Genomic DNA, 27,795 nt, shown 5'->3' on the forward strand with positions numbered 1-27,795 from the left:
GTGTGCAGAAAAATACAAGAAACTGATAATGATAGCTAAGCTATGGATCTTAAACGTTGTAAAGCTGTCGCGATCTAATGGGTAAAACTAACAATTCCAAACTAATTCCTGTATTACTGTATCAGAGAAAACTGGTTAAAACCTACAATTTCAAACTAATTCAAGTGTCAATTATCAGAATACGTAGGGTAAAACAAACAACTCTACATTAGTTCTTCTATCAAGTATCAGTCAAGATCGAGTAAAATAACAACTCTAGTGACAAGTATTAGAATATGATAGGTCAAACAAACAACTCCAATCTAATTATTGTATCAAGTATTAGAATATTTTGTGTAAAATAATAACTTCAACCTAATTCATGTGTCAAGCATGAGATAAATACATTACATTCCATGTATTTGTAGAACATTGGTTGATAAAACTAAAAGGAAATGACTAGACGGTTGTTCTGATTTTAGGAACGACTGGCCGGTTTCTGGAATCTGTTACTACTTATTCTCTGAATCTTGAGTAAAATTGTTTGGAGGTAGCTCTGATACAAGGAACCACTCAACGTAGGTAGATTAATAGATTACATTACAAGGAAAACATGATACTGTGAAAGCATTATACAAAGTGCTGATTACCACAACTTTGTTTAAATGTTTTTCAAGATATTCGAGAATAAAATGACGTCATAACAGCAGACGCTACTTTAGCCATAAATAATTATTTTAAATGTTACATATTTACCGGTACTGAAGTAATGAAATTATGATAAACTTTACGAGTACAACCGAATTCTCTAGATTGAAACAAGAAATTTATATATTAGATGGCGCAGTAGTGAAAGACAAGCGACTTTAGAAACAGATTTGATTTATTATTGCTGCTGTAAGGTGTATTTGAATAACCAATCATAACCATCAGGTGGATATCACATATACGACAACAGTTGAAGCTAGCAACTGATGTTCGTTTTTTTCTTTAAGTACACTTTATTCTTTGTTTAATGTTACTTTCAGTAAAATAATTCTTCAGAATGTTAAATATATGTATTTTTAATATCATTTAATATTATTATATTTTAGTTTTAGAGATTGCTCTGCTTTGTTAATTTAGTATATGGATTTAGAACTAGTCTAAATCTCCTAAGCGGATCGAACATCTTAAGGTGTTGTTGGATTTACGACTGCAAACCGTTGGTGTTCAACTGATGGAACAATGTATTTTAATCGTTATAAATAAGAACGTAATAAAAGCGAATTTAATTGGCTACACTCCTTTTCGGCCTCATTTTTATTTGTCACTTTAATAGATAGCTCGTCCTAATTGGAAGTTTAATATGGGTACATTACAATACTGTAGTTTTCCAAGTTGAAGAAGTGAGCCAAAGTAACATGTGTATAATACTTCTCTTTCCTAATATGAAAATCAACAAGTTTAATTTCAAACTTTTTATAGGAGGGGGGATAATCTTTAAATACTCAACTACATTACATTACACTAGACTCTTCCTCAGTCCAGAAGGAGTTAGATTTCAAAAATACACACACACACAAACGTTGCTTATCAGACGTGTAATCCATGCCACATGGCGATAGCCTTACGAGGATTACGAAGCACATCTTGCCAGTGCATTACTTCTCTGCCACGTTCATTCACACCAAGAATGCAAGTTCCGAGAGGAATTATGTTGCCATGGTGACAGTTAATTACATTAACCACAAGACGGCAGTGTTTCAGTCCTTCCGATACGTCAAAACTTAAAGCTTCGTTCCATACTGGGTTGTTTGTTGCTCGCTTCGTAGCCGTCTTCTTCTTTTTTTTTCTTTCTCCATTCATAAAAGTTACCTTCACATACGAATCTATATTGAAAAGAAATACCTGAATAAATATTTTCCTTTTTTTAAGTTTTAAACATTTATAATTGATTAACATAAAATTTCATGTGCAGTACGTTAAACATTACACATATGTCACTAAAACATGAAGTAGGTTTCAAAATCCAAACTTTTATGCGTACTTTTACTGTTTGAAAACAAATAGTTAAAAAAGGAGACTTTTCACTCTCATAGCTTACAAGCCAATACAAGACACGATAGTGATGACAGTGAAGGCATAAGATAAATCAAGGAAAATTTTCATTTTTCCGTAAAAGCTCCTTGGTTTATTTCTTTGTTTTGAATTTCGCGCAAGGCTACGTGAGGACTATCTGCGCTAGCCGTTCCTAATTTAGCAGTGTAAGACTAGAGGGAAAGCAGCCAGTCATCACCACCCACCGCCAACTAATCTTTTACCAACGAATAGTGAGATTGATCGTAACATTATAACACCCCCACGGCTGAAAGGGCGAGCATGTTTGGTGTGACGGGGATTCGAGCCCGTAACCCTCAGATTACGAATCGAGTGCTTTAACCACCTGGCCATGAGTTTCATGAGAGGTTCTGAAAAAAGTATGTGCAATTAACACAAATGACTTAAATTTGAGTAGGATTTCAATCTTTGCTTCATCACTTGCACCATTCTTTCTGATGCACCATTTGAGGTTTCATGACAAGGAGCGTGATGCGTTTATGTTGGATTCAATTATTTTGTAGAAATGTGGTAAACTCTGCAGAAGTTGACTGTGGACCATTATCTGACACAACTTCCTTGGGTAATCCGTAAGAGGAGAATCAACTATGTTGTTTTGTGATTGTTGTCTCAGATGTACTAGATGAAAACTCTGGCCACTTAGAGTGTAAATCCACTAATACAAAGGAATGCATTTTCTTAGATTCTCTATAGTTGGTGTAAAGGCGTTGACAGACTCTCGTAGTCCATGACCAGTAGTGCACAGGCGCTTTGGTGGCATTTTTTGCACAGTCGCACGATCACTACACACAAGGAGTCCTGAATATCCTTATTCAGTCCAGGCCACCAACAGTAACACCTGGCTAAGGCCTTCATTCGGCAAAAAACTGGATGTCTATCATGTAGTTCACTTAACAATTCGTTGTTGGTATAGAGGTGGAACAATAACCCAAAGTTCCCACAAGACACATCCTTTCACTTTAGATAATACCAGCTTCTAGTTGAAATATGCACGTAAATCAGGAATTTTAACTTGATGTTTCCAATCATTCAGAATATAGTCTAGAACTTTTGATAGCACAGAATATTTATTTGTACCATTTCTAATGCCGTTAGATGGCACAGATGAATTAACTACATGATAAATACTTATTTCATCTGATGATACAACTTCACACAGAAGACACGAAAGAGAGTCAGCACTGCTGTGATTTATAAAACGTTGATATTCGAAGTTATATTGATAACATGACAGAATCATTGCCAATCTCTGAAGTGGAGCAGCAACTTGGTCAGTCACTGATCTAAAATGGTGTCTATAAAAGTAGTTGTGAGACTTCTTACACATGTATTCTAATGAAATAGCCTTTTTCTTCAGCTGTGTACAATGTTTTTCACTTGAACTTAAAGAATACGATGCAAATGCAATAGGTCGTTTGCTTCCATCAGGCATTACATGTGAAATACCATTCCCATTTCATAGGCACTAATGTCACATGCTAAACGTACTGGCAATTTGACATCATAATTTGAGCTAATGCCAGATATTTCTCGAGAAAGTCAAATACATTATTACTTTCTTTTGTTCATACCCAGCTTTTTGGTTTTACAAAATTTCATTCAAATAGAGTAAATGAGTCAATAAATTTGGCAAAAAATCTGTGATAGTATTGGACCATTCTGAGATCTAAGTTCTGTTATGCATGTTGGTTGTCAAACGTTGATAATGGTTTACACTTTCTCACTGGTTGAATGTAGACGTTTAACGTCGATCGTATCTCAGACATTCAACATTGGATTGCATAATATGATATTTTCTACCTTGAGGTGAATGCTGTAATGATGTAGGCATTTAGAAACAGACTAGTGAACTTGTAGATGCTAATCGCATGTTGGTCCTCCAACCAGAATATTTTCAAGATAACACAAGATGCTTTCCAGACCCTAGAGTCTCTGCTAGACCTTATTCTAGAAATTTGTCGGAGTGCTAAACTGTAATATGTTATATTGATAAAGCTTTTTGTGGGTGTTTATAGTTAAGTATTTGCAAGAATATTCATCAGCGAGTAGTTTTTGACAAACTTGGCTCATATCAAGCTTGGAGTAAAGTTTTCCACTACCCAAGGTGGCAAACGTCCAATTTCTTCAGACTCTAGACTTCAGGGAGTACGATAGCGAACGAATTTTGCATTGCATCAGATTTCACAAGGATTTTGCTGTGTACTCTTTATTTATCCCTAGAAAACCCTGAATAAACACTTATATTTGTTAATCAAATACCATTTGTAATTTCGAACAATGTAATCCAATTAAGTTTGATTCGTGTAATGAATCACACCCTAAAATTGCTGGCTGATTTTGCAACTTGGTAATCACAATTGGTGCCGTGACAGTATCTCTTCTGTGTACGCACGAAGAACTTTGTAGCATGGAATAAGTTTGACAACTGTCAATTGCTGAATGTAGATATCTTCGAGAATAATCGTCACTAATGAGCCTCTATTCACTTCAAATTGAAAAAAAAAAACGATTTCTCAGCTTCAACTGATAAAGTTACTGATGTTGGTATAGGCACCGATTTTTGACAAATTAATCTTATGGAGACCAAAAAAATCGTCGCACATTCCTTAGTGTCAGAATTGTCTTCAAACACCTACTTCGTAGCTTGTGCTCGTTCGGATTAACGTTAGACTTACACGCCTATTAATCCACAAAAATAACAGTTACAGTTCTCGTAATAACATTTCAAAGGAACATGTTGTCGTTTTGTGCAATGTTTACACGACTTCCTACGTTGTGTTGACTTACAACTTTGTTTCACTGAATCGCGCACTGTTTTCGTTTCTTCCGAGTCGGACTTATGTGACTTTGTGGATTATCGTCGTTCTTCTTGCCACTCTCTAAAAACTCGTTCACAGAATCTTGCTGCTGTAGCTCCCGTACATCGTGCTTAGCCGGTTCCATTGCAACAGTTATTTATAAATGTTTCAATATAGTTGTTAGGTCGGCATATAACTTAGTTGACGGTTTTCTTAGTGACACAAAGTTTTCAATAGTGCATACCTCTTGGCACCAATAACACTCAAAATAAAAATACTGTTTAGCTTCAGCAATGTCATTGCCCTTGAAATACTATTGCAAACGTTCTTTATAAGATTCAAAACTAACTCTTGGGCTACTCTTTTACCAACGAATAATGGGATTGATTGTTACATTACAACGTCCCCACGGCTGAAAGGACGAGCATGTTTGGTGCAACCGGGATTCGAACCCGTGTCCCTCAGATTATGAGTGGAACGCCTTAACCCACCTGGTCACGGTCTTCGTTATCAGTTTGTCGTATACTAGATGATACTCGTTTGCCGTGTAATCCCACGTTATTTAAGTAATAAGTGTTTATTGAACAGAACCGATTTACAGTCGAATTCCTACGTTACACTAGATAGTTCCTAATTCACAAATATAACAGATATTACATCTTGAACGGTAAGATATATATCTGCATGATATAGCCTCAATGGATGTATAAACAGCTGCTTAGTAACAAGAAAAAATTATTACCTAACTTTTGTATAAAAACTAATATGAACATCATAACGCTGCTCTTGCAAAAGGTTTTCCACTGATTTGCCCTGATTCAGTGAGGTTTTAATTATTGTACTTTGTTCAACTACACAACAGAAACCAATTTTATCATATGTAGTAAAAGGCTATAATAAAACGCGTGCTTTTACTTACCTGGAAACTCTTTTGAGCATGGGTCCATTAAATTTGAGGCTTTTAGAACAACTACTGTTAATCGACCGGCAGAGGGTAAGTAGCTGAGAGACAGCAGAATTTCTGGTCTATCACTCGATATCTTACATAAGGAAAGATTAAATAAATACCGATTTAACATATATAATACATAGAAACTTTGAAACATTAATTCTTAAGTTTCTTTGAAGATGTGAAAGTAGAATGCTGGCGTATATCAAGTATGACATATTTTAAATTTGGCATACACATTTAGAGACTTCGTGTACTTCTGGTGTTTGTGCTTAAGCATGACAACTGGTGCCATCTTTTGCGAAAAAACAGAAACACGCATGTAAAAACAATTATCACTTATATCAAAACGTTAATATAATTTCCGAAGCCTTTTTGTTTCGGAATACTATTACTATAATTGTAATATTTAGAAGCATTTCTGTTTTTTGAGGAACACGTTTTTAAAAACACATACAAGTTAGAATAGCTACGCTTATAATTCGTAGCATCGTTTCTTCTTAATATGTATGTCTTTATAATCTCTGTTTTTCGAAGCTAATCTTCCAAACATGTGCGAAGTATTAAACACAATAGTAATTCCGCTACAAGCATAACTGGTTTAGACTTTATATTTATAGTGCCTTACTCAACAATAATAACCTATGATGTTTTAGGTGTTTGGATAATACGCGACCTGTATTATTGGACCTGGCGAAGTGAAGGAATAAGCGCCACAGGCGCATCCATTACGACTGGGGTTCACCAGGGTTTGTCTTTGGGTAACTTTTGGGTTTTGGATTTATTTTTATGCATTCTCCCGCTTTTTCTGATAATCGTTTTGTAGTTATTATATATTTATACCAGGACAGATTGAAAATTAGCGATAATGGAGTGTGTTATTCCATTTACTATGCCACTGATTGATCTATATATGTACATAGACTAGTTTATGTGTTGTTTTAAATTCGAGTGCTCTAGTCCTAAAATAAAATCATGTCTTTATTTGTTTGTATAAGAACTGAAAATTGTTTGTTTTTCACAGTTTATCATAATTTTTTTATTTCAAATTATGATACATTTATTGTTTTATAGTTTCATTTTGAAGTTCAATTTCTAAAAGATTTTAGATTAAAAACAATTCAGTTCTTACCTTATCAGTTTTGGATATTTCACTCCAGACCTCCACTTCTGTTGTAACATCGAGATCACACATTTTTACTCTTACGTCTCCAGTAATATCATTTCGAGAGAATCTGTCATAATCGAAGACTTGAAGTAGCAAGGTTTTCTCTGAGAGGTCTTCAAATGAAACCGGAAATTTGAAAACTTCGTCGAATATAGGGTTAGTAGTGTTACGCTGAATCTCTGTTTGTCTCGTTTTCGTATCTACTTCCGGTACCAAGGCGACTTTGACATAAGGATCATTAAAACCGTTTTCCGATATTGCACTTATATCTACAGCTGAAAAAAAAAACAACAGTAAAATATTTTTCACATTTCTAAATGAACTAGAGTTAATGTCTTAAATTTTTTTTGTTTGTTAACCATTAATACTGAGAGCTGAAGAAATGTTTGGCATGGCCAGGTGGGTTAAAGCATTCAACTCATAATTTGATAGTCGCAGGTTCGAATCCCCGTCGCACCAAATAGCGTTGGCTTTTCAGCCGGAGGAGCGTTATAATGTTATGGTCAATCCCAATATTTGTTGGTAAAAGAGTAGCCCAGGAGTTAGCAGTGGGTGGTGCTGATTAGCCGCCTTCCTTCTAGTCTTACACTACAAAATCAGGGACGGCTAACGCAGATAGCTCTCGAGTAGCTTTGCGCAAAATTTAAAACCAAACCAAGAAATGTTTATTCAGTTTTAACTTTTCCTCACAATCAAGGAACCAGATATTGTTGCTGCATCGTAATAAATTTACCAACCGAATATAGAAAATGTTACCAAATATAATAATTTAGTGGTGTTTACTTTGCAGTAAAATGTAAACGAATTGTAACATTTCAGCAAAATTATTACTACAAAATAAAAATAAGAGAATCGAGCAGCGGTTAGAATTTGAAATATGTATCCAGGAAGTGATAAATTCGTTTCCAATTCTAAATTGAAAACTGAAAAATAAATGAAATATTTTCTCCGAATTTCAAAGTATTTTAACAATACGTATGAAAATAATCAATGTTGAAATCAAAACTTCTCACACAGTTTAGAAAGCTATTAACTCAGAAATATTTAGTTACTTTATTTTGCGATTGAAGATATTGGTTGCAGTTCTAGTCTAGACAAAATTATTATCAAAAATGAGATTAAAACAATAATAATAAATTAGGTTCAGTTATTGTTCAACAAAAATTTACATAATAGGCTATGTTTACTGTGGCCACCATGAATATCCGGTATTTAGCGTTATAAGCCTACATATTTATCGCTGTCTCTAAGTAAGCATTAATTTTTAAATGTCGTATGCAACAATGATTAGAGATGATTCGCAACATGGTGTATGTTAATAAATCGTTCGAGATGACGTTTATTGCTGACTTAACGATGTGGACGTTATTAGGTGTTAAGCGATAGACACCTGTTACTCTCTGGCCAACACTACTAAATTAGGCACAGCTATGTCTGCACTTAGTAGTCTCTGGTTTGACATTTGCCTCATGTGTCGCACAAGACGCGTTTGCTATTTTGATGTTTGTGTTCATTATGTGATGTACAGTGTTTATAGGCTTATTTACTGGATAAGGTGAGTGTAACACGTTTTTATTAACATGTTTTTAAGGCTACAAACTACATTATAGGCTTAATTTGCTCGAAAAATGTATTTTACAAAAAAAACATACAGCAAATACTTGTATAAACCTTTATTTGTATAATTCCACACACAACACCTAATTGTAAAACCTGTATCTACATACTTTCAGTAGAAAGATAGGTTTTACCGCACACCACACCGATTTGTTTAAATCTATGTCTACATACTTTCAGTAGAAAGATAGGTTTTACCGCACACCACACCGATTTGTTTAAACCTGTATCTACATACTTTCAGTAGAAAGATAGGTTTTACCGCACACCACACCGATTTGTTTAAACCTGTATCTACATACTTTCAGTAGAAAGATAGGTTTTACCGCACACAACACCGATTTGTTTAAACCTGTATCTACATACTTTTACCATACTTACTGTTTATATTTTAAATGAGAAATCACTGAAACGATTCCATTATGAACTGTCGATTGATATTTTGCCACCCACTTAGAATGAACGACTAAAATCAGATTTTCCTAGTTAATTTTTGACGTTATGTATATTAGTTTTGTTTCTTTAGTACGACCCTAATTTAATGGTTGCCAATAATAAGACATAATGCAGTATACGGCATAAAAAAAATTGATTTTTTCATTAGAAGAGAAAAAAACATAAACAAGTATGTTAACTAGTTTCAAAGCTTCATGGAATATATGTTTCTTAGCAACTATTAACGTCAAGGTTTCAATATGGTTTCCATAGTAACTGTTTGCCTTCTTATTGCTTGAGAGTTAGGCACACTGGGTGGAGTAAACAGAAACCCTATTAAACCAAACATTTATTTCTTACCTGGAGTTAGAATCAGATTCGCTTGCAGAAATGGGTTTATATTTGACTGATAATTAAGATTTATTAATAATTAGCACTTAAAAGATATAGATTTGTGAAAAAAAATTTCCCTTACAGCAAGATGAAAAAATCCTAAACATTAACTTTGTAAAGATAAATTATATTTTATATTTAAAGTAACAATACCACATAATATATGGAAAGAGAAAGAAAAAACGAAATAATATGTTTAATATTAGTACACTATCAAATTTTAAAATAGATACTTTTGATAATCTATCTGCCTTATCTTGTTCTCTTAATGAGGGTCGCTGGACTGAAAACCACCATGAACATATCACTGAGACGTTACAATTAATAGGTTTGTTATTATAAAGAGCAATGGTAAAATTGTTATGTTAAAGTTCTTATTAAGGCTGTTAACACTAGGATAAACATGTAATAATATACTATAATAAAACTGTTACGATAAGGTTACAATAGAAAGGTGTTATGATAAAGTACTAGGGTGAAGTTGTTACGCCAAAGTTATCATATAAATATTGTAAAGATGAAGTTACTATTGAAACGCTATGATAAATTTACCAAGAAAATATTCTTGTGATGAAGGTAAACTGATGAAGTTGTTATTATGGCAGATTTTTTAAGAATAAATGAACAAGGCACTTTTTATAATAAGATTGGTTGGTACAGTAACATTTATTATGATTTGATTACTATACTCAATAAGTTGTTATGATAAAGCTGACACGGCAAACCTTTTTATGATAAAACACTAAATAAAAACGTGATGATAAAGTTTCTGTAGTTAAGCTCTTATAATAAGTTTACTGTGGTAAAATTCTTAAATTAATAATACAATGGAAAACCTGTTATAAATTTATCATAATAAATGTTTGGTGTGAAGTTACTATCACAAAGCTGTATGATAAAGGTATTGGAGTTGTTTTAGGCTTACTATAACATAATAAAAATAATAAGGGCGAGGGCCTTCAGTCAATAAGGTTGCTCTCTCCAACATGCCAATGTAGACAGCTGCTGTTTGACGCCCCTGTATAACTTGAAGCTCCATTGTTCCATGGAAGGAGAAAACATCCCAGATCGTGATGGAACCTCTTCCACTGTTTCGTGTAGGAAATGTCTCCATTAACGTTGGAAGCCATCTGGACCATCCAGGTTAATTTTTCTCTCACCAGAGAACAAAACCCTTGTCCAATTTTCTACGTCCCATGTTAGGTGCTTCTCAGCAAAGTTTAATTGTGCTGCTTCGTGGCGTGAAAGAAGGCGTGGCTTTTGAGGACCTTTACGGTTTATAAAGCCTTTCTCTCGTAGATGCCGTCCATAAGGGCCTTAATCTGGTTCGACGCCGGCAAAATTTTCTTGGGCCGACCACTTGAAATTCTCGTTTCGTATCCCTCAGGGTCTTTTAAGAAATTCTCAACAGCAGTTTTACTACGCCCAATCTCACCAGCGATGGCACGTTGAGAGAGACCTTGCTTTTGCAGCTCGACAATTCTGCCACGTTCAAACTCTGTCAACTTTTTAGCCTTTGTCTTGTTTTTATCCAATGTAACACAGGAGATGTCAGTGGAAGATGTTGACAACGCTAATGCTTGAACACAAATGAGTAAATATCGTTACATGTTTACCGATTAACGTTTCTTTTCAGTATGGTCTTAAACTTTTGACAAGCTGGTATTTAGACTAATTTCATAGTGTTTACATTTTACCTATTAAGTATTAAAAGTTTTTTTTCCCCTTTTCTTATTTTCATCTTTTGAAGCTCTACTCAAATAGGTGGTTGAGTCTAACAACGCAAGATGCATATTTTTTCTTCATGTTTATTGGCCTTAAGATTTTGGCCAACAGTGTATTATACTAAATTTCGTAAACCAAACAAATAAAACTGTCTCTTCGGCGTCGATTTATACACTATAGTCGAAATTCTCGAAAGTTGAGTTGGCAATACTACTGTCAATCACTAGTATTTTATATACACACATAGTACATTGTTGATTCTTACGCTCGAGAATCTTCTACAAATTTAAGGAATAGGTGGGAATTTTGTAATAGACATGTAATAGTATAAGTTAACTGCATTTCTAAATATATATTTAACTAAAACAAAAATCAATATTAAAATAAATATATAATTGTAAATCAGTCGCATGTTAAAGTTGTTATGATAAAGTCACAATGGTAATGTTAATATGGTAAAATGATAATAAAAACACTACTAAGATAAATATATATAACAATATAAAATTCTACATTACTGTAGTTGTTATGAATTTCTTACAACAAAATAATGGTATAAAAATATGTTATGGCAATTTTAATATAAAAACATTAGTATAGAAAAAAACAATGATAGTAAATTTAGCATTGCGAAATTTAAATGATGTAGACAGAACCATTAGGCTCAACATGGCCAAGTGGGTAGGGCTCTCGATTCGTCACCTGAAATTCGTGGGTTCGAATCCCTGTCACAACAAAAATACTCCCTTTTTCAGCCGTGGAGGCGTTATACAATGAAAGTCAATTCTACTATTAGTTGGTAAAAGAGTAGCGCAAGAGTTTGCCGTGAGTTGTGATGACTAGCTGCCTCTCCTCTTGTTTTACACTGCTAAATTAGAGACAGCTAGTGCGGGTAGCTCACGTGTAGTTTCGCGCGCATTTTAAAACAAACTGGCAGAACGATAATGGGAAGATGTTTTACATATGATAACGTTATTATAGTTAAGTTAGTACAATAAAATAACCATTGTAAATTTATCTTTATAAGTCGACTCAGTAAGTTGTTGTTGTTTTTGAGTTAAACACAAGGCTACACATTGGGCTATCTGTGCTCAGCCCACCACAAGTATCGAAACCCGGATTTTAGCGTTGTAAGTCCGCAGACATACCGCTGAGCCACTGGGGGTAACTCAGTAACGATTTAGTGTTAATTTATGAATTTATTACTGACCTATATCTACTAAGCTTGACGATTCAAGTACAATATTTATCGCAGAGGGATGAATTGTAGTTGAAAATCATTCTAAGCAAATGAAACTTTTACGCAATGTTGGTTAGAAATTTCAATATATCTACTTTTACTTTTTTATTAATTTATATTTTATTTTATACATATTATTGTATTATAATGATTATTTTGCATTGTTAGCTTATTACATGGAGTAATCACTAACCTATGACTTCTGGCTTGACTAAACCTCATGAGATATTATTGGGTTTATGGCCGATGATAAAGTTAATGATACAATCTCAATATAGCGAATCACTCTAGTAACAGTTATGATAACAAAAAAACTAATGTCACTATTAAACCTCATTAAAATGTTTTTATACTTATAAAAACAATTATTACGATATTTATGTGTATTTTAAATGCCAATAGATGGTAGGAAAGGAATAATCAGCTTAGTTTCATAGTAGTTTAATCAAATCTACACAATGATCCACCAGTACTTGCTATTTGCAGAAATAGAACTCCAATTGTAGCATCATGTGCCCCAAGCTTATCACTAAGCTATTGGCGGACGTCAGCAATTTAAAACCCCATTTAATAAATTATCTAATTAGCCTAAACTTACCTTCAATAACGTGCACGACGAGATCAGATCGATTAAAGTCGTACTTCAGTCGAAAATGTAATCTACCACACTTATCCTTTCTCTGGCTGTTCGAAGACGGTAGAAACACGATATCTTTCTTTTTTGTAAAGGTCAGGCTGAATGGCTCCTAGTTAAAAAAAAAGCAAAAAAAGCTGCAGATTTCCAGTTCTGCTCATAAAGTCATCAACAGTTCTCACAAAATATGAATTAAGTAGCATTTTATGAAATGTACGTTGTTACAGTTCATTTGTTTTTCATTCTACAAATTTCCTTGACAAACACATTCCACAGATTAATATACAAAATAACAGCAACAGGCAAGAAAAGTGTTTCTCCATTAATTTTAAAGAGGGATATGACATTTACGTATTAGGTACAGTCGTTTTGGAAGTTCAAAAAGGCCTGGCATGGCCAAGAGTGTTACGGCGTTCGACTCGTAATCCGAGGGTCGCGGGTTCGAGCCCGAGTCGCGCCAAACATGCTCGCCCTCCCAGCCGTGGGGGCGTTATAATGTGACGGTCAATCCCACTATTCGTTGGTAAAAGAGTAGCCCAAGAGTTGGCGGTGGGTGGTGATGACTAGCTGCCTTCCCTCTAGTCTTACACTGCTAAATTAGGGACGGCTAGCGTAAATAGCCCTTGTGTAGCTTTGCGCGATACACAAGATAAACTTTTTCTAAATCTATTGTGTCAGAATAAAGATTATTTGCTGGTTAAAGCTCTAATAAGAGGTATATTTAAAATTCTGCCCTATTTACACTATTACATTTGTAAATAATGAACAACTTGTAGCACATAATGCAAAATATTTTATGTATGATTATAAGATAGTAACTTTGTATGTCTACAAACAACTTTTCAAACAGGGTTATGACAAGGTATTTATGTAGGTTAAGTTATAAATGTATGCGCTTGGTAGTAAGTTAGGAACCAACAGGAAAGTTGTGAAACACGCGATATTTCTGTCAATAAAAATAAGTTTTAAACATGTAATTAGCAATAAATTTAGAATGAAACTAATTTTATAAAATTATATTTCATTTTCGATAGGCTTCGACATGCATGGCAAACACATGGGTGGATGTTTAGATCCCAGAGAAGGTAAACTAAAAGAACAGAAATCCTCTGGGAGGTCCCCTCACAAAGTACAGAAATCTACAAAGGAGGATTCTGAGATGTAAACGTCAAAATAAGAAACCAAATGAATTGTATAATTCCATCTTTACAAATGGAGATATGATGAACAGCTAAAACTTCTTAGATGGAAAATCTGGAAAGAACATCTGACTTGGGTAAATCCGTCTCATAAGTTACTCCACAGGAGGAATTTAAAGTAGTATGGGCAGTAACCGTTATATCCCTTATGAACTCCAATTTGAGAAGCAGGTCACTACGTTGTGTTGTTGATGTTTGGATAAAAATGTCACTAGAATGTACCTTCTTGACTGATTTTGGAAAGCTAGCATGCTCTTCTAATTTCTTTTGGGTGAAAAATGGAGACATTTGTCTTAAACGTTTGACAGATAGAGAAGGAAATGTTAAAAAAAGGAGGAACAGGAACTGACTTGGGTGGTAACTGTGACTGTGGAACAATTTTCCACATGTGGTTGCTTTCCAATCAACGTATTTTGAATGGTGTTTGGGGGATATAGAATGACATAAGAAATGGAGAATATTTAGTGTCTCCACCCACCATACAGCTATAGAAGAAGGCCCACTAAAATGTCAAATAATGACATTGCAGCTATGCTAGAGTTTCTTTGACACCATACCCAAACACCAACGCCACACACAATGTTAACATTACACATTGAGAACGTCCAACACTGGTAATTAACTGACCATAGCAAAATAGGATCAACTAATTAACCTTGGGAAAGGCATTCCATGGCCACCCGTCTACAGGAATTCAAGGCCAAAATGATGTGTCGAATTGCCATCGATATCAACCAAAACTCCATCGCCATCACCAGGATCCTCTCTTCCCCTTTACAGAATACATCCAGCAAATACGGAGGTTAGGGCCCAAGAGGAAGTAAACTGAAGAAACAGAAAATTTCCTGAGAGGCCCACTCCCCTATACCTATAGGATTCAAAGGAGCCCCTTAATATGTCACAAAAATAACAAATACGTGAATGGATACTTAAATCCGAAAGAAGGAAAGTGTGCAAAAAGAGTTTTCTCTGGGAGGTTCCCTCACATTGTAAAGAGTCACATCGAAGAGTTTGGAATGCTGCATATTATTTATCTCAGACGATTCTCCGATTTATTATATTATGTACGTCATATATTGCGATTAAAAGAGTTGAGAATTTTAATTATAATTTACAGGTTAATTAAATGTCAGTACGTATTAACTTTATGATATTTGCCAACAAAATTGATACATACAATTTTCTTTCTTAACATAAATATATTTTAATATACAAACAACAATAATAATGGTTATTATAAATAATTATTGCAAATAGTTATTTATATACAAAATATTTCAAACTCACAAACAATATTCAGCCTTCTGCCTGGTATGGAATTGAATATTTTATCGACAGTCCAAGTCCACGATGAGCGAATTAATTTTATGTTGACACACAGATACACTTCACTTGACGAGAATGCTAGCTAGCTCTATTCTTGTTTGGTCTAACGCGGTTTATAAGCTTACTTTTCGCAGAAGAAGATAGATATCTAATGATCTCGTAAAAATACTAACGCCCAAATTTAATTCTCTGAAATTGAACGATTCGTGATTTTCGAAATTTATAAACTTTTCTGGTCAAATATCTGTATTTTACCGAGTAATAAGCGTTTATCACAATTACAGGTTCCGAGGCTTGGAGGATACTGAATGTAGCAAACCAACAATATTAAACTGTCTTTAGGCGTCTTGCGATGGCTAGCTGTTATACTCATTAGGCGATATTCTCGAAAGTTTACTTGCCAACAATAGCCGAAAATATGATAGTGCTTTCGTTGATTCATACACTCGAGAATCTACAAATTTAGAGGACAGACGGGCCTTGCGCTATACATATTTAACAATATACATTACAAGCATTAAAGTGAAACAAACTTAGATATTAAAGTATAACAGAAAATACGTTACATAAAGTATTTGATGAAGTAATCATGGTCTCAGAATCAAGTGTAAAATGAAATAAAATAACAATATCAACGTACCTATTGAACTAATAGATCCAGTATTATTAGTCGACTCCGCTCCATGAAAGTAAGCTGGAGATAGTAATGGTGAAACCGGGGACATAGATCTTGGTCGCCCACTATGGGTAGGCGAATGGGACCATAAAGTTGGATCTGGCGACAGTGTCACTGGTGATGTGCAGTGTGGATGAATCGAAATGGGGGTCCAAGGTTCACTGGATGTTGTCGATTGTTGGCTATCAGATCGATCTGAAATGGACAAGCGTGGCACATGCGCTGCACGTGTATCAACGGATGGAGTTCGGCTTACAACAGGTGATCGTCTTCTGAAAATAGGTAAGGAATAACTTGAACGAGAAGGCGAAACTTTCTCTTCTGATGCATGCACATATGGAAGCGATAAACGCGCGTGCATATCATCTACATCTTTAATGTCTGAAGTTGAATCAGACGCCATGTGTGTAGCTGATCTAGTAGAGTTCGTTTTCGTCACAGCCGATGCACTCGCTGTGAAGGCAGAGGCTGCATGAGAGTTTTGAGGCTGTTCTCGGAAGATGCGAAAATTCTGAAAAGTGAGAAATTAAATGTAACTTAATTGAAAATGTGTTTATTATTTATATTATTTTAAAGCATGGATTAATAAGAATATTATAAAATTATCAGTAAAATATCTATGCAATCTTAATACACCAAACCAATCTACATCGTTAAGTTTGCTTTTCTTTAGAATATACACGTTCTCTGAAAAAGAAATTTCCTTTAACATTTTATTATTATTTACAATCACTAGAGTTTATGTTATACACATGCACATCTAAGGTTTATTTGTTTTGTAACTAAACACACAGCTACACAATGGGCTATCTGTGCTATGCTCACTACGATTATCGAAACTCGGTTTCCAGCGTTGTAAGTCGACAGTACGTCTATGGACAAAGGAACCTTGATATAAGCGTAATTAAGTCTTAATTTAACATTTCAAAAATTTTCATTAATAGTAAATAACACATAGGAGAACCACGTAATTCTAAATCTTCAATATTGAATATATTATGTTTTGAGAGATTTGTATTACGGCGGATCATGGAGTCGCTCTTCCTTCGAGTTCTTCTATGGAATATGCAACAGTATAAACGTCTTTACAAACAAACGATTTACATCTGTTTCTTAAACTCTAATATTTTGGTAAGACAATTTTCGTCCAAAAATACCATAGAAACAAAGCACAAAAGACATGTCATTTGTCCAAAAGACACTTAGATAAACTGGTGAACGTCACTTGCCCGTTAAACATACTGCAGTCTTTCACGTATCAAAAAGACACACAGGAACATACTAAGGACAGTTACGTGCTCACAAGGGTCATATATAGACACATCTCTTAATGATTAACGATCAGAAGACGCGTTTCCACGAATTATACCTAAATATACTGTTTAAATCATCTATCATGGTAATGGTTATTCAATACATTATAGTCACCAGTAATATTTCAGTTCTTTTGTTTTTCTGTATTGTGAATGGTAATGTGACTTTGAATGATCTGTCTTGTATTGATTACCATTTTGTCTGCAATGAACTAAGTAGCACTAAATTTTATATCCATATACATATTGAAATATACATTGAAGATACCCTAATGTAGGTAGTAAAAAGTGATTTAACAGTCTAATATGTATACATTTCTCAAACTGTCACGAATTTTTTGTGAGTAATAAGTTTGTGTTTGAACAAAGTATTAGAGATACTAGAAGAGCTGAACGTCCGAGAAAATTAGTAACTACAAATGGTGTATCAGTGTTCACTATAAACTTAGGTCTATCCGACAACACTAATAAAATTAACTTATAGAACTAGAAGTTCAACTACTAAAACGTTTCAGGTGTTCTAAAGTGGACTGAATTCTCCATTATTTTTTTACCGAATAATCCAAAATAACTCGCTATGCAAATCTAAGGAGTAAGAACATTGTTACTACTTCAGTCAAATAATAATATAAAATAATTGTGTGATTATTGCGTTAGTTAATAACCGTAATATATTTTTTTTACCATCGATTTTATTTTATTTCAAAAGTTTGTGTAAAGAACAAGAATAACTGTGATGTTAATATGAAAATACATAGCCTTGACATTAATAACAGGACATACGTTATGGCTGGTTTCCTTAGCACTGCACAAAGTTTGCCTTTTTCTTTTTATTCGCATGTCAATAAACTATCACGTATTGCCATGGAAACGCAAAAGCTAAGGTTTTATCGATTATTTCCCTGCTCGTGCTTGAGCTTCAATGCCCAGTGCGTGATTGACGTCTTCAGCTAAAACCGACAGAGACAAATAACCGATAAGGTACTTCTGTACGATTAACAATTCTTGGGTGATGTTGAAATAGAAATAAACAAATATCGTTCAATAAAAGCTTCCATTTGACCTTGACATGTGTCCAGTAAAGGTCAAAATGCTTCAAACGCTACAGTACAAGAGAATAGTATATTTAACTTTGTGTTTGTAATAAAACAATCGAGCATTTTGATTATTTCAGTGTAATCCACTTTTCACTTAATAACTTTTCTTGGTTAATTTCAACACTTATTTATTGTACTGTCATTTCTTGTCCTTTAGCTTGAGAGTTCAATCTTAATAAAACCATGATTCAGGGTAGTTCTAATACCCTAGAGGAAGTTATTTTAATACATTAGTTATTGGTTATTCAACGTTTATGTAAATATAGTATCATTTAATTTCATTGTTCTATTGGTTTGATTTACATTTATAAATAATAATGTGTTAACAGTAATATTACGTGTAACACATGAATATTTTTAAGTAGTGGTTTATCACTAGTAATACAACAAAAATATACACGTCTGATAGATATTTTTATCTACATTGGACCAATATCGCTAGTGTAAATTATTCTGTTCATTCTGTTCGTTGTCAGTACCGATTCATACTAGATTAAACGGGGTTAAATCCAACATGTATAATATTTGCACAGTATTTTATTCTCTTTGAAATGACTTCAGGCTAATATTAAAACAGTTAATTGGACGTTCTTAAAGCTAAATCGTAATGTGGGTCAAATTCACAGCCAAAATACTAGTCTCATAAATGTACGGGACGAGCGTAGGGGGCTACAAACCCCTCATCTTGGCCGTTTTATGAAAACTGTCGCACGCATTTTTGATATTCAAGTTACTAACCAATTGTTTTAATTCGTTTCACCCCACCTTTCAAAAACAATTTCAGGACAAACAAAGCTCAGCTCCACCGTAATAAAATCTCCCATACACTAGACTGACGACATTTATTTTCCCTTTTATCCCTAAATTATGATAAACAAAAATATTTTAATTATCTCACTCATAGAAAAATAGGTAGGTAGCGGAGAGTTATCATAAATCCAATTTTCACAGGAAGGTAAGGAATTCATAATTTGCAGAGGATATTTTCCATTTTTGTGTAGTAAGCACCTCAATTTTCTTATTTTTACTCTTTTTTATTACCTATACAATATATCTTTTGAGTAACTGAGGCTTCATATCAATCACATTTTTACACAACCTATGAAAGTTTTCTGTTCTTGCATTGCACATTTTAATGTTTAACGATACATTAAAGATGCTGAATTTCCACTTTTAACGTATTCTGTTAATCAGATTTAATTAATTCGCTCCTTCTTTGCGTCGTCTCCTGTCTTAAGTCAGTTTTATCGAACCCCAAGCGTAACACAACTTACTTTCTCACTCTCAGTTACATCAATTACAGATTTAATTAATTCGCTCTTTTTTTGCGTCGTCTCCTGTCTTAAGTCAGTTTTATCGAACCCCAAGCATAACACAACTTACTTTCTCACTCTCAGTTACATCAATTACATTTTAAAAGAAGTCTAATACTTTGAACAGTTTTAGTTTAACATTAATGATGAACTTTTCTGAATTAGGCTTCGAAAATTGACGTTTTGGTCATTACATAGCAACGATAAACAAGTTCGTTAAGTTGCATAATTTATAGACTGGGATGGTAGAGATACAACTCCAGGAAAACCAGCTTTTTTATTTTCCACTTCGAGGAAACCTAAAAGACATAAAATATTTGTACTAAATAATCTTTTAATATTACATCTTTACATAAAACTATTAAAATAATTATCTTCAACAAACATTGTTTTTTATTCTTCTTTAAAAGGACTTACTTGTTTGAACTCTTACAGAAGACGTCGTTAATCAATCATTTTTTTATTTTGTATAAAATTCTATAAAACTTTACAACATGACGAAGTAGAATGTTTAATTTTCAGAATTTTTACTCTTATTCTAACACCTAAAAACCTTTGCATAGGAGTGGGTGTTAATTTAATAATTCTTCAAAGTGCAATAGCATTAATGTAGAGACTGTTGCTTCTATCTATAAACATGTAAAACTTAAACAGATAAACTTATTTCAAACAATACTATGTTAAAATTCTGTTTAACTCGTATTATCCTGTCAATCAAGCCCATGGTAACTCTTCTGTTTGATCTGTGTTTTATATTCAATGAAAACTGTTAGTGTATTTTTCTTGTCAATCAAAAATATGTTAATACTTTTGACCAGTATTTTCCTGTCAGTCAAAACTGTGCTAAACTATACTCTTTTCCTATAAGAACAATATTTATACATAGTGTACATTTAAAGTTCAAACATACGTTTATTCTCTTTATACAATGGTACAGCGGTATGTCTAGAGACTTATAACGCTAGAAATCAGGGTTCCATACCGTGGTTGGCAGAGCACAGATAGCCCATTGTTTAGCTTTGTGCTTAACAGCAAACAAACAAACATTATACTTACTGTTCTTCTAAAATTCACACATCTCTATACTCTTTATGACTGGTGTATGTTTAAAGTTCACACATCTCTATACTCTTTATGTCTGGTGTATGTTTAAAGTTCACACATCTCTATACTCTTTATGTCTGGTGTATGTTTAAAGTTCACACATCTCTATACTCTTTATGTCTGGTGTATGTTTAAAGTTCTTTTTATGTCATGTTTAGAGTTCATCTCTATACTCTTTATGTCTGGTGTATGTTTAAAGTTCGCACATCTCTATACTCTTTATGTCTGGTGTATGTTTAAAGTTCACACATCTCTATACTCTTTATGTCTGGTGTATGTTTAAATTTCACACACCTCTTTATTCTCTCATTATGAAAGAGAGTTTCAGGATGTTCATCTAGTTGTGTTTAAAAATCACAACTGATAACTTCGTGATGTAAAAGAACAAGTGAGGGATTAGTAGATCTATAAATATGAAACGTTAGACTCTTTCAGAATGACAGAGTATAGAGGTGTGTGTATCAACCTCACCTTCACATCTATATAAAGCTCCATGTATGTACCAAACGATCTTTCACGTCTATATAAAGCTCCATGTATGTACCAACCGATCTTTCACATCCACATAAAGCTCCATGTGTATATCAACCTCTCCTTCACATCTATATAAAGCTCCACGTGTTTATCAACCTGTCTTTCACATCTATATAAAGCTCCATGTGTTTATCAACCTGTCTTTTACATCTATAAAAATTCCATGTGTGTATCAACCTGTCTTTCACATCTATATAAAGCTCCATTGCCTGGTTCTTTCTAATTTTGGCCAATAAGTTACGTAGATTCTCCAAAACTGAAAATTTTAATTGCGAAAGGAGTGAGTTCTAATGTGATTTTCTATGTTTTTGCTTTACAAACAACTGATCAAATGAGCTTTTCTCAGTAAATCATTCACAACATAACTCCATAATCTTACTTAAAATTACACTTGTTGTGAACAATAATCATCACTCTATCAACGGCTTTGTGGTATAATGAATACAGATATCTTCTGCACCATCAATAGAAGATGTGTGTTAGTGTACAATATAAGGCAACAAAATGTTTCTTTCCATTGCAAACCGCAGTTAAAAAGGGAATTTATTTCAAACTACTAGTATCAGGTTTATGGACTCTTTTTCTCTTCGAGCATTAAGTCTCAAATAGAAATGATAAATATACAGAAATATAGCATATGAGTGTTAGTTAGAAATGTCATAGTTAAACAAACAAACTCCTGATCTTATTCTTATGAGAAACTCTATTGTTATTCCAGAAATAGACTGCTTTTTAGTTACTTTACGATTAACTGATTGACCTTAATATTTTTCGAACTCTACTGATTCCACATGATCAAAATGAGATGTCTCACACCCACATTAACCTCGCAACAAAAACAACATCTCTAAGACAGTAACTTCAAATGTCTGGAACCTATCTATACCTCCATCATACTCAGAACTTCCAGTTGTGTAAGATAGGATGTTTAATATAAACATTTGTCTTACATCACGCTAAGTGCTTCTGGAACAGCAACTTGAGATTTCTGGAACCAATCTTCATCTCGCATCATGCCCAAAACTTACAGCAGTGTAAGATAGGATGTGTAATATTTAAATTACTTGACCATTATGCGATCAAAGTAGCATCTTTCGGCGTAATTTACATTTTGTTGAAGAAAATAAATTAATAATTGAACAAATCATGTTAAGATACGCAGATAAAACTTTCTATGGTCCCAAACATAGCTGTGTAATTAGCACTTTCATATTTGGGAAATAAGTGTTTTCAGTTAGGTATTAGTAATGGCTAAATAAAATGAACGTTGTATGCATAAATAGAAACAAGAGTAATTCTCATAACTAATACAGCAGTAAACCTTTTTTCAGAGATACAAATCATATTATGAAAGTTTAGCATTCTCTCTTTGCTAATCAAAGCAATGATACATAATATTTTAGTGCTGACGTCGACGGTACCGCTAGATGGTAGCATTAGGTAAAGTTAGGTTTCAAAATTCAAAAAAGAAATAGAGAGACACAGCGACAAAGACCCGTCTTCAGCGGATATTATGGAGTCTGAAACCTTTGTTTGTTTGTTTTTGAATTTCGCACAAAGCTACTCGAGGGCTATCTGTGCTAGCCGTTCCCTAGTTTAGCAGTGTAAGACCAGAGGGAAGGCAGGTGGTCATCACCACCCACCGCCAACTATTGGGCTACTCTTTTACCAACGAATAGTGGAATTAACCATCACATTCTAACGCCCTCACAGCTGAAAGGGCGAGCATGTTACGCCTTAACACGCTTGGCCATGCCGGGCCCATTATGGCGTCTGAAACCTATTTTGTATAAATATACACATCCACTTATCTATCTACAAGTTGAAAAAGTCAGATTGGTTATATTAATAATTATGTGTGTGATTTCCCACAAAGGTACATTCGATTTTATGACGTGTAAATGTAAAAGCCTAAATATATCTACTGGTACTTCACTGAAAACGATGAGGAAAAAACTTCTTATAACAGATATATTCCATGTACACAATTGTATAAATGGTTCAGTAAAATGTTTCTTCATTATATCATTGTACAATAATTCGTGATGTTCTGCAAACACGCGATCTTAGCGTTTAATTCATTAACGTATCACTTGAGGAGAGCATCTCCGTATTAATATAACATTTGTCTGGTACTTTTGAAACGTTGCCATGCCAACAGATTTGTTTAGCGGCATGACAAGATAGTAATGAATTGTTTCTCAAGATTGTTTCTTATTACTTCTTCGTTTAAGAAAAAGAAATCAAACCCAAGAACCAGTTCATATTGAACTGTTAAGAAAACACAAAAACCATAACATGTAGCAACGTAGTTGTTAATGCAACCAAATAATATTTCCAAAATGTCTTGTAGTTTTTAGCCGATAGCTAGCAATAAGCTAAGCTTTACGATACAAATTTGTAAAATATGAAAAAAACACCAGCTATCAAATACAAAAATATAAGTGTCTTGTACCTCTCTTTTTTTAAATATTCAATATAGATATCATTATGAATTGTTTCCTAGTATGCTGAGAAAGTTCGGGAACCACTGAGCTAAGGTAAAATGATAATATTAGGATATAAAACAGTCTGGAAACCACTGGGCTAAGATAAAATGATAATATTAGGATATAAAACAGTCTGAAAACCACTGGGCTAGGGTAAAATGATAATATTAGGATATAAAACAGTCTGGAAACCACTGGGCTAGGGTAAAATGATAATATTAGGATATAAAACAGTCTGGAAACCACTGAGCTAAGATAAAATGATAATATTAGGATTTAAAACAGTCTGGAAACCACTGAGCTAGGGTAAAATGATAATATTAGGATTTAAAACAGTCTGGAAATCACTGAGCTAGGGTATAATGATAATATTAGGATATAAAACAGTCTGGAAACAACTGGGCCAGGGTGAAATGATAATATTAGGATATAAAACAGTCTGGAAACCACTGAGCTAGGGTAAAATGAAAATATTAGGATATAAAACAGTCTGGAAACCACTGAGCTAGGGTAAAATGATAATATTAGGATTTAAAACAGTCTGGAAACCACTGAGCTAGGGTAAAATGATAATATTAGGTCATAAAACAGTCTGGAAACCACTGGGCTAGGGTAAAATGATAATATTAGGATATAAAACAGTCTGGAAACCACTGAGCGAAGATAAAATGATAATATTAGGATTTAAAACAGTCTGGAAACCACTGAGCTAGGATAAAATGATAATATTAGGATTTAAAACAGTCTGGAAACCACTGAGCTAGGGTAAAATGATAATATTAGGATTTAAAACAGTCTGGAAACCAATGGGCTAGGGTAAAATGATAATATTAGGATATAAAACAGTCTGGAAACCACTGGGCTAAGATAAAATGATAATATTAGGATATAAAACAGTCTGGAAACCACTGGACTAGGGTAAAATGATAATATTAGGATATAAAACAGTATGGAAACCACTGAGCTAAGATAAAATGATAATATTAGGATTTAAAACAGTCTGGAAACCACTGAGCTAGGGTATAATGATAATATTAGGATATAAAACAGTCTGGAAACCACTGGGCTAGAGTAAAATGATAATATTATGATATAAAACAGTCTGGAAACCACTGGGCTAGGGTAAAATGATAATATTAGGATATAAAACAGTCTGGAAACCACTGGGATAGGGTAAAATGATAATATTAGGATATAAAACAGTCTGGAAACCACTGAGCTAAGATGAAATGATAATATTAGGATTTAAAACAACCTGGAAACCACTGAGCTAGGGTAAAATGAAAATATTAGGATATTAAACAGTCTGGAAACCACTGAGCTAGGGTAAAATAATAATATTAGGATATAAAACAGTCTGGAAACCATTGGGCTAGGGTAATATGATAATATTAGGATATAAAACAGTCTGTAAACCACTGAGCTAGGGCAAAATGATAATATTAGGATATAAAACAGTCTGGAAACCACTGGGCTAGGGTAAAATGAAAATATTAGGATATAAAACAGTCTGGAAACCACTGGGCTAAGATAAAATGATAATATTAGGATATAAAAGGTCTGGAAACCACTGGGCTAGGGTAAAATGATAATATTAGGATATAAAACAGTCTGGAAACCACTGAGCTAAGATAAAATGATAATATTAGGATTTAAAACAGTCTGGCAACCACTGAGCTAAGATAAAATGATAATATTAGGATTTAAAACAGTCTGGAAACCACTGAGCTAGGGTATAATGATAATATTAGGATATAAAACAGTCTGGAAACCACTGGGCTAGGGTAAAATGATAATATTAGGATATAAAACAGTCTGGAAACCACTGGGCTAGGGTAAAATGATAATATTAGGATATAAAACAGTCTGGAAACCACTGAGCTAGGGCAAAATGAAAATATTAGGATATAAAACAGTTTGGAAACCACTGAGCTAGGGTAAAATGATAATATTAGGATTTAAAACAGTCTGGAAACCACTGGGCTAGGGTAAAATGATAATATTAGGATTTACAACAGTCTGGAAACCACTGAGCTAGGGTAAAATGATAATATTAGGATATAAAACAGTCTGGAAACCACTGGGCTAAAATAAAATGATAATATTAGGATATAAAACAGTCTGGAAACCACTGGGCTAGGGTAAAATGATAATATTAGGATATAAAACAGTCTGGAAACCACTGAGCTAGGGTAAAATGAAAATATTAGGATATAAAACAGTCTGGAAACCACTGAGCTAGGGTAAAATGATAATATTAGGATTTAAAACAGTCTGGAAACCACTGAGCTAGGGTAAAATGATAATATTAGGATATAAAACAGTCTGGAAACCACTGGGCTAGGGTAAAATGATAATATTATGATATAAAACAGTCTGGAAACCACTGGGCTAGGGTAAAATGATAATATTAGGATATAAAACAGTCTGGAAACCACTGGGCTAGGGTAAAATGATAATATTAGGATTTAAAACAGTCTGGGAACCACTGAGCTAGGGTAAAATGATAATATTAGGATATAAAACAGTCTGGAAACCACTGAGCGAAGATAAAATGATAATATTAGGATTTAAAACAGTCTGGAAACCACTGAGCTAGGATAAAATGATAATATTAGGATTTAAAACAGTCTGGAAACCACTGAGCTAGGGTAAAATGATAATATTAGGATTTAAAACAGTCTGGAAACCAATGGGCTAGGGTAAAATGATAATATTAGGATATAAAACAGTCTGGAAACCACTGGGCTAAGATAAAATGATAATATTAGGATATAAAACAGTCTGGAAACCACTGGACTAGGGTAAAATGATAATATTAGGATATAAAACAGTATGGAAACCACTGAGCTAAGATAAAATGATAATATTAGGATTTAAAACAGTCTGGAAACCACTGAGCTAGGGTATAATGATAATATTAGGATATAAAACAGTCTGGAAACCACTGGGCTAGAGTAAAATGATAATATTATGATATAAAACAGTCTGGAAACCACTGGGCTAGGGTAAAATGATAATATTAGGATATAAAACAGTCTGGAAACCACTGGGATAGGGTAAAATGATAATATTAGGATATAAAACAGTCTGGAAACCACTGAGCTAAAATGAAATGATAATATTAGGATTTAAAACAGCCTGGAAACCACTGAGCTAGGGTAAAATGAAAATATTAGGATATAAAACAGGCTGGAAACCACTGAGCTAGGGTAAAATGATAATATTAGGATTTAAAACACTCTGGAAACCACTGAGCTAGGGTAAAATGATAATATTAGGATTTAAAACAGTCTGGAAACCACTGAGCTAAGATGAAATGATAATATTAGGATTTAAAACAACCTGGAAACCACTGAGCTAGGGTAAAATGAAAATATTAGGATATTAAACAGTCTGGAAACCACTGAGCTAGGGTAAAATAATAATATTAGGATATAAAACAGTCTGGAAACCATTGGGCTAGGGTAATATGATAATATTAGGATATAAAACAGTCTGTAAACCACTGAGCTAGGGCAAAATGATAATATTAGGATATAAAACAGTCTGGAAACCACTGGGCTAGGGTAAAATGAAAATATTAGGATATAAAACAGTCTGGAAACCACTGGGCTAAGATAAAATGATAATATTAGGATATAAAAAGGTCTGGAAACCACTGGGCTAGGGTAAAATGATAATATTAGGATATAAAACAGTCTGG

The 27,795-nt window shown here is 33.7% G+C and overlaps 1 protein-coding gene across 1 annotated transcript; it reads right to left on the reverse strand.

Annotated features, from left to right (window-relative positions):
• Nucleotides 1–1,424: 1,424 nt before the first annotated feature.
• Nucleotides 1,425–14,525, reverse strand: LOC143231380 (synaptotagmin 1-like). The gene is made up of 5 exons (XM_076465925.1): nt 14,460–14,525; nt 13,003–13,150; nt 6,959–7,269; nt 5,797–5,917; nt 1,425–1,850 (listed from the first exon to the last, which is right to left on the reverse strand). Exons 1-5 carry the CDS (start codon nt 14,523–14,525, stop codon nt 1,555–1,557), a joined length of 942 nt encoding a protein of 313 aa, XP_076322040.1. The 3' UTR covers nt 1,425–1,554.
• Between the last annotated feature and the right edge of the window lie 13,270 nt (nt 14,526–27,795).

Source organism: Tachypleus tridentatus, chromosome 11 (genome assembly GCF_004210375.1).
Source record: "Tachypleus tridentatus isolate NWPU-2018 chromosome 11, ASM421037v1, whole genome shotgun sequence".
Taxonomy (NCBI): Eukaryota; Metazoa; Arthropoda; class Merostomata; order Xiphosura; family Limulidae; genus Tachypleus; species Tachypleus tridentatus.

Coding starts and splice junctions, on each gene's coding strand:
- LOC143231380 (XM_076465925.1), bottom strand. CDS start 14,525: ATGTCTCCATTTTTCACCCAAAAGAAATTAGAAGAGCATGCTAGCTTT. Junction 13,151..14,459: donor TTCCAAAATCAGTCAAGAAG/GTACATTCTAGT, acceptor TTTTTTAACTAG/GAGCCATTCAGCCTGACCTT. Junction 1,851..5,796: donor ATGCTCAAAAGAGTTTCCAG/GTAAGTAAAAGC, acceptor TTTTCAATATAG/ATTCGTATGTGAAGGTAACT.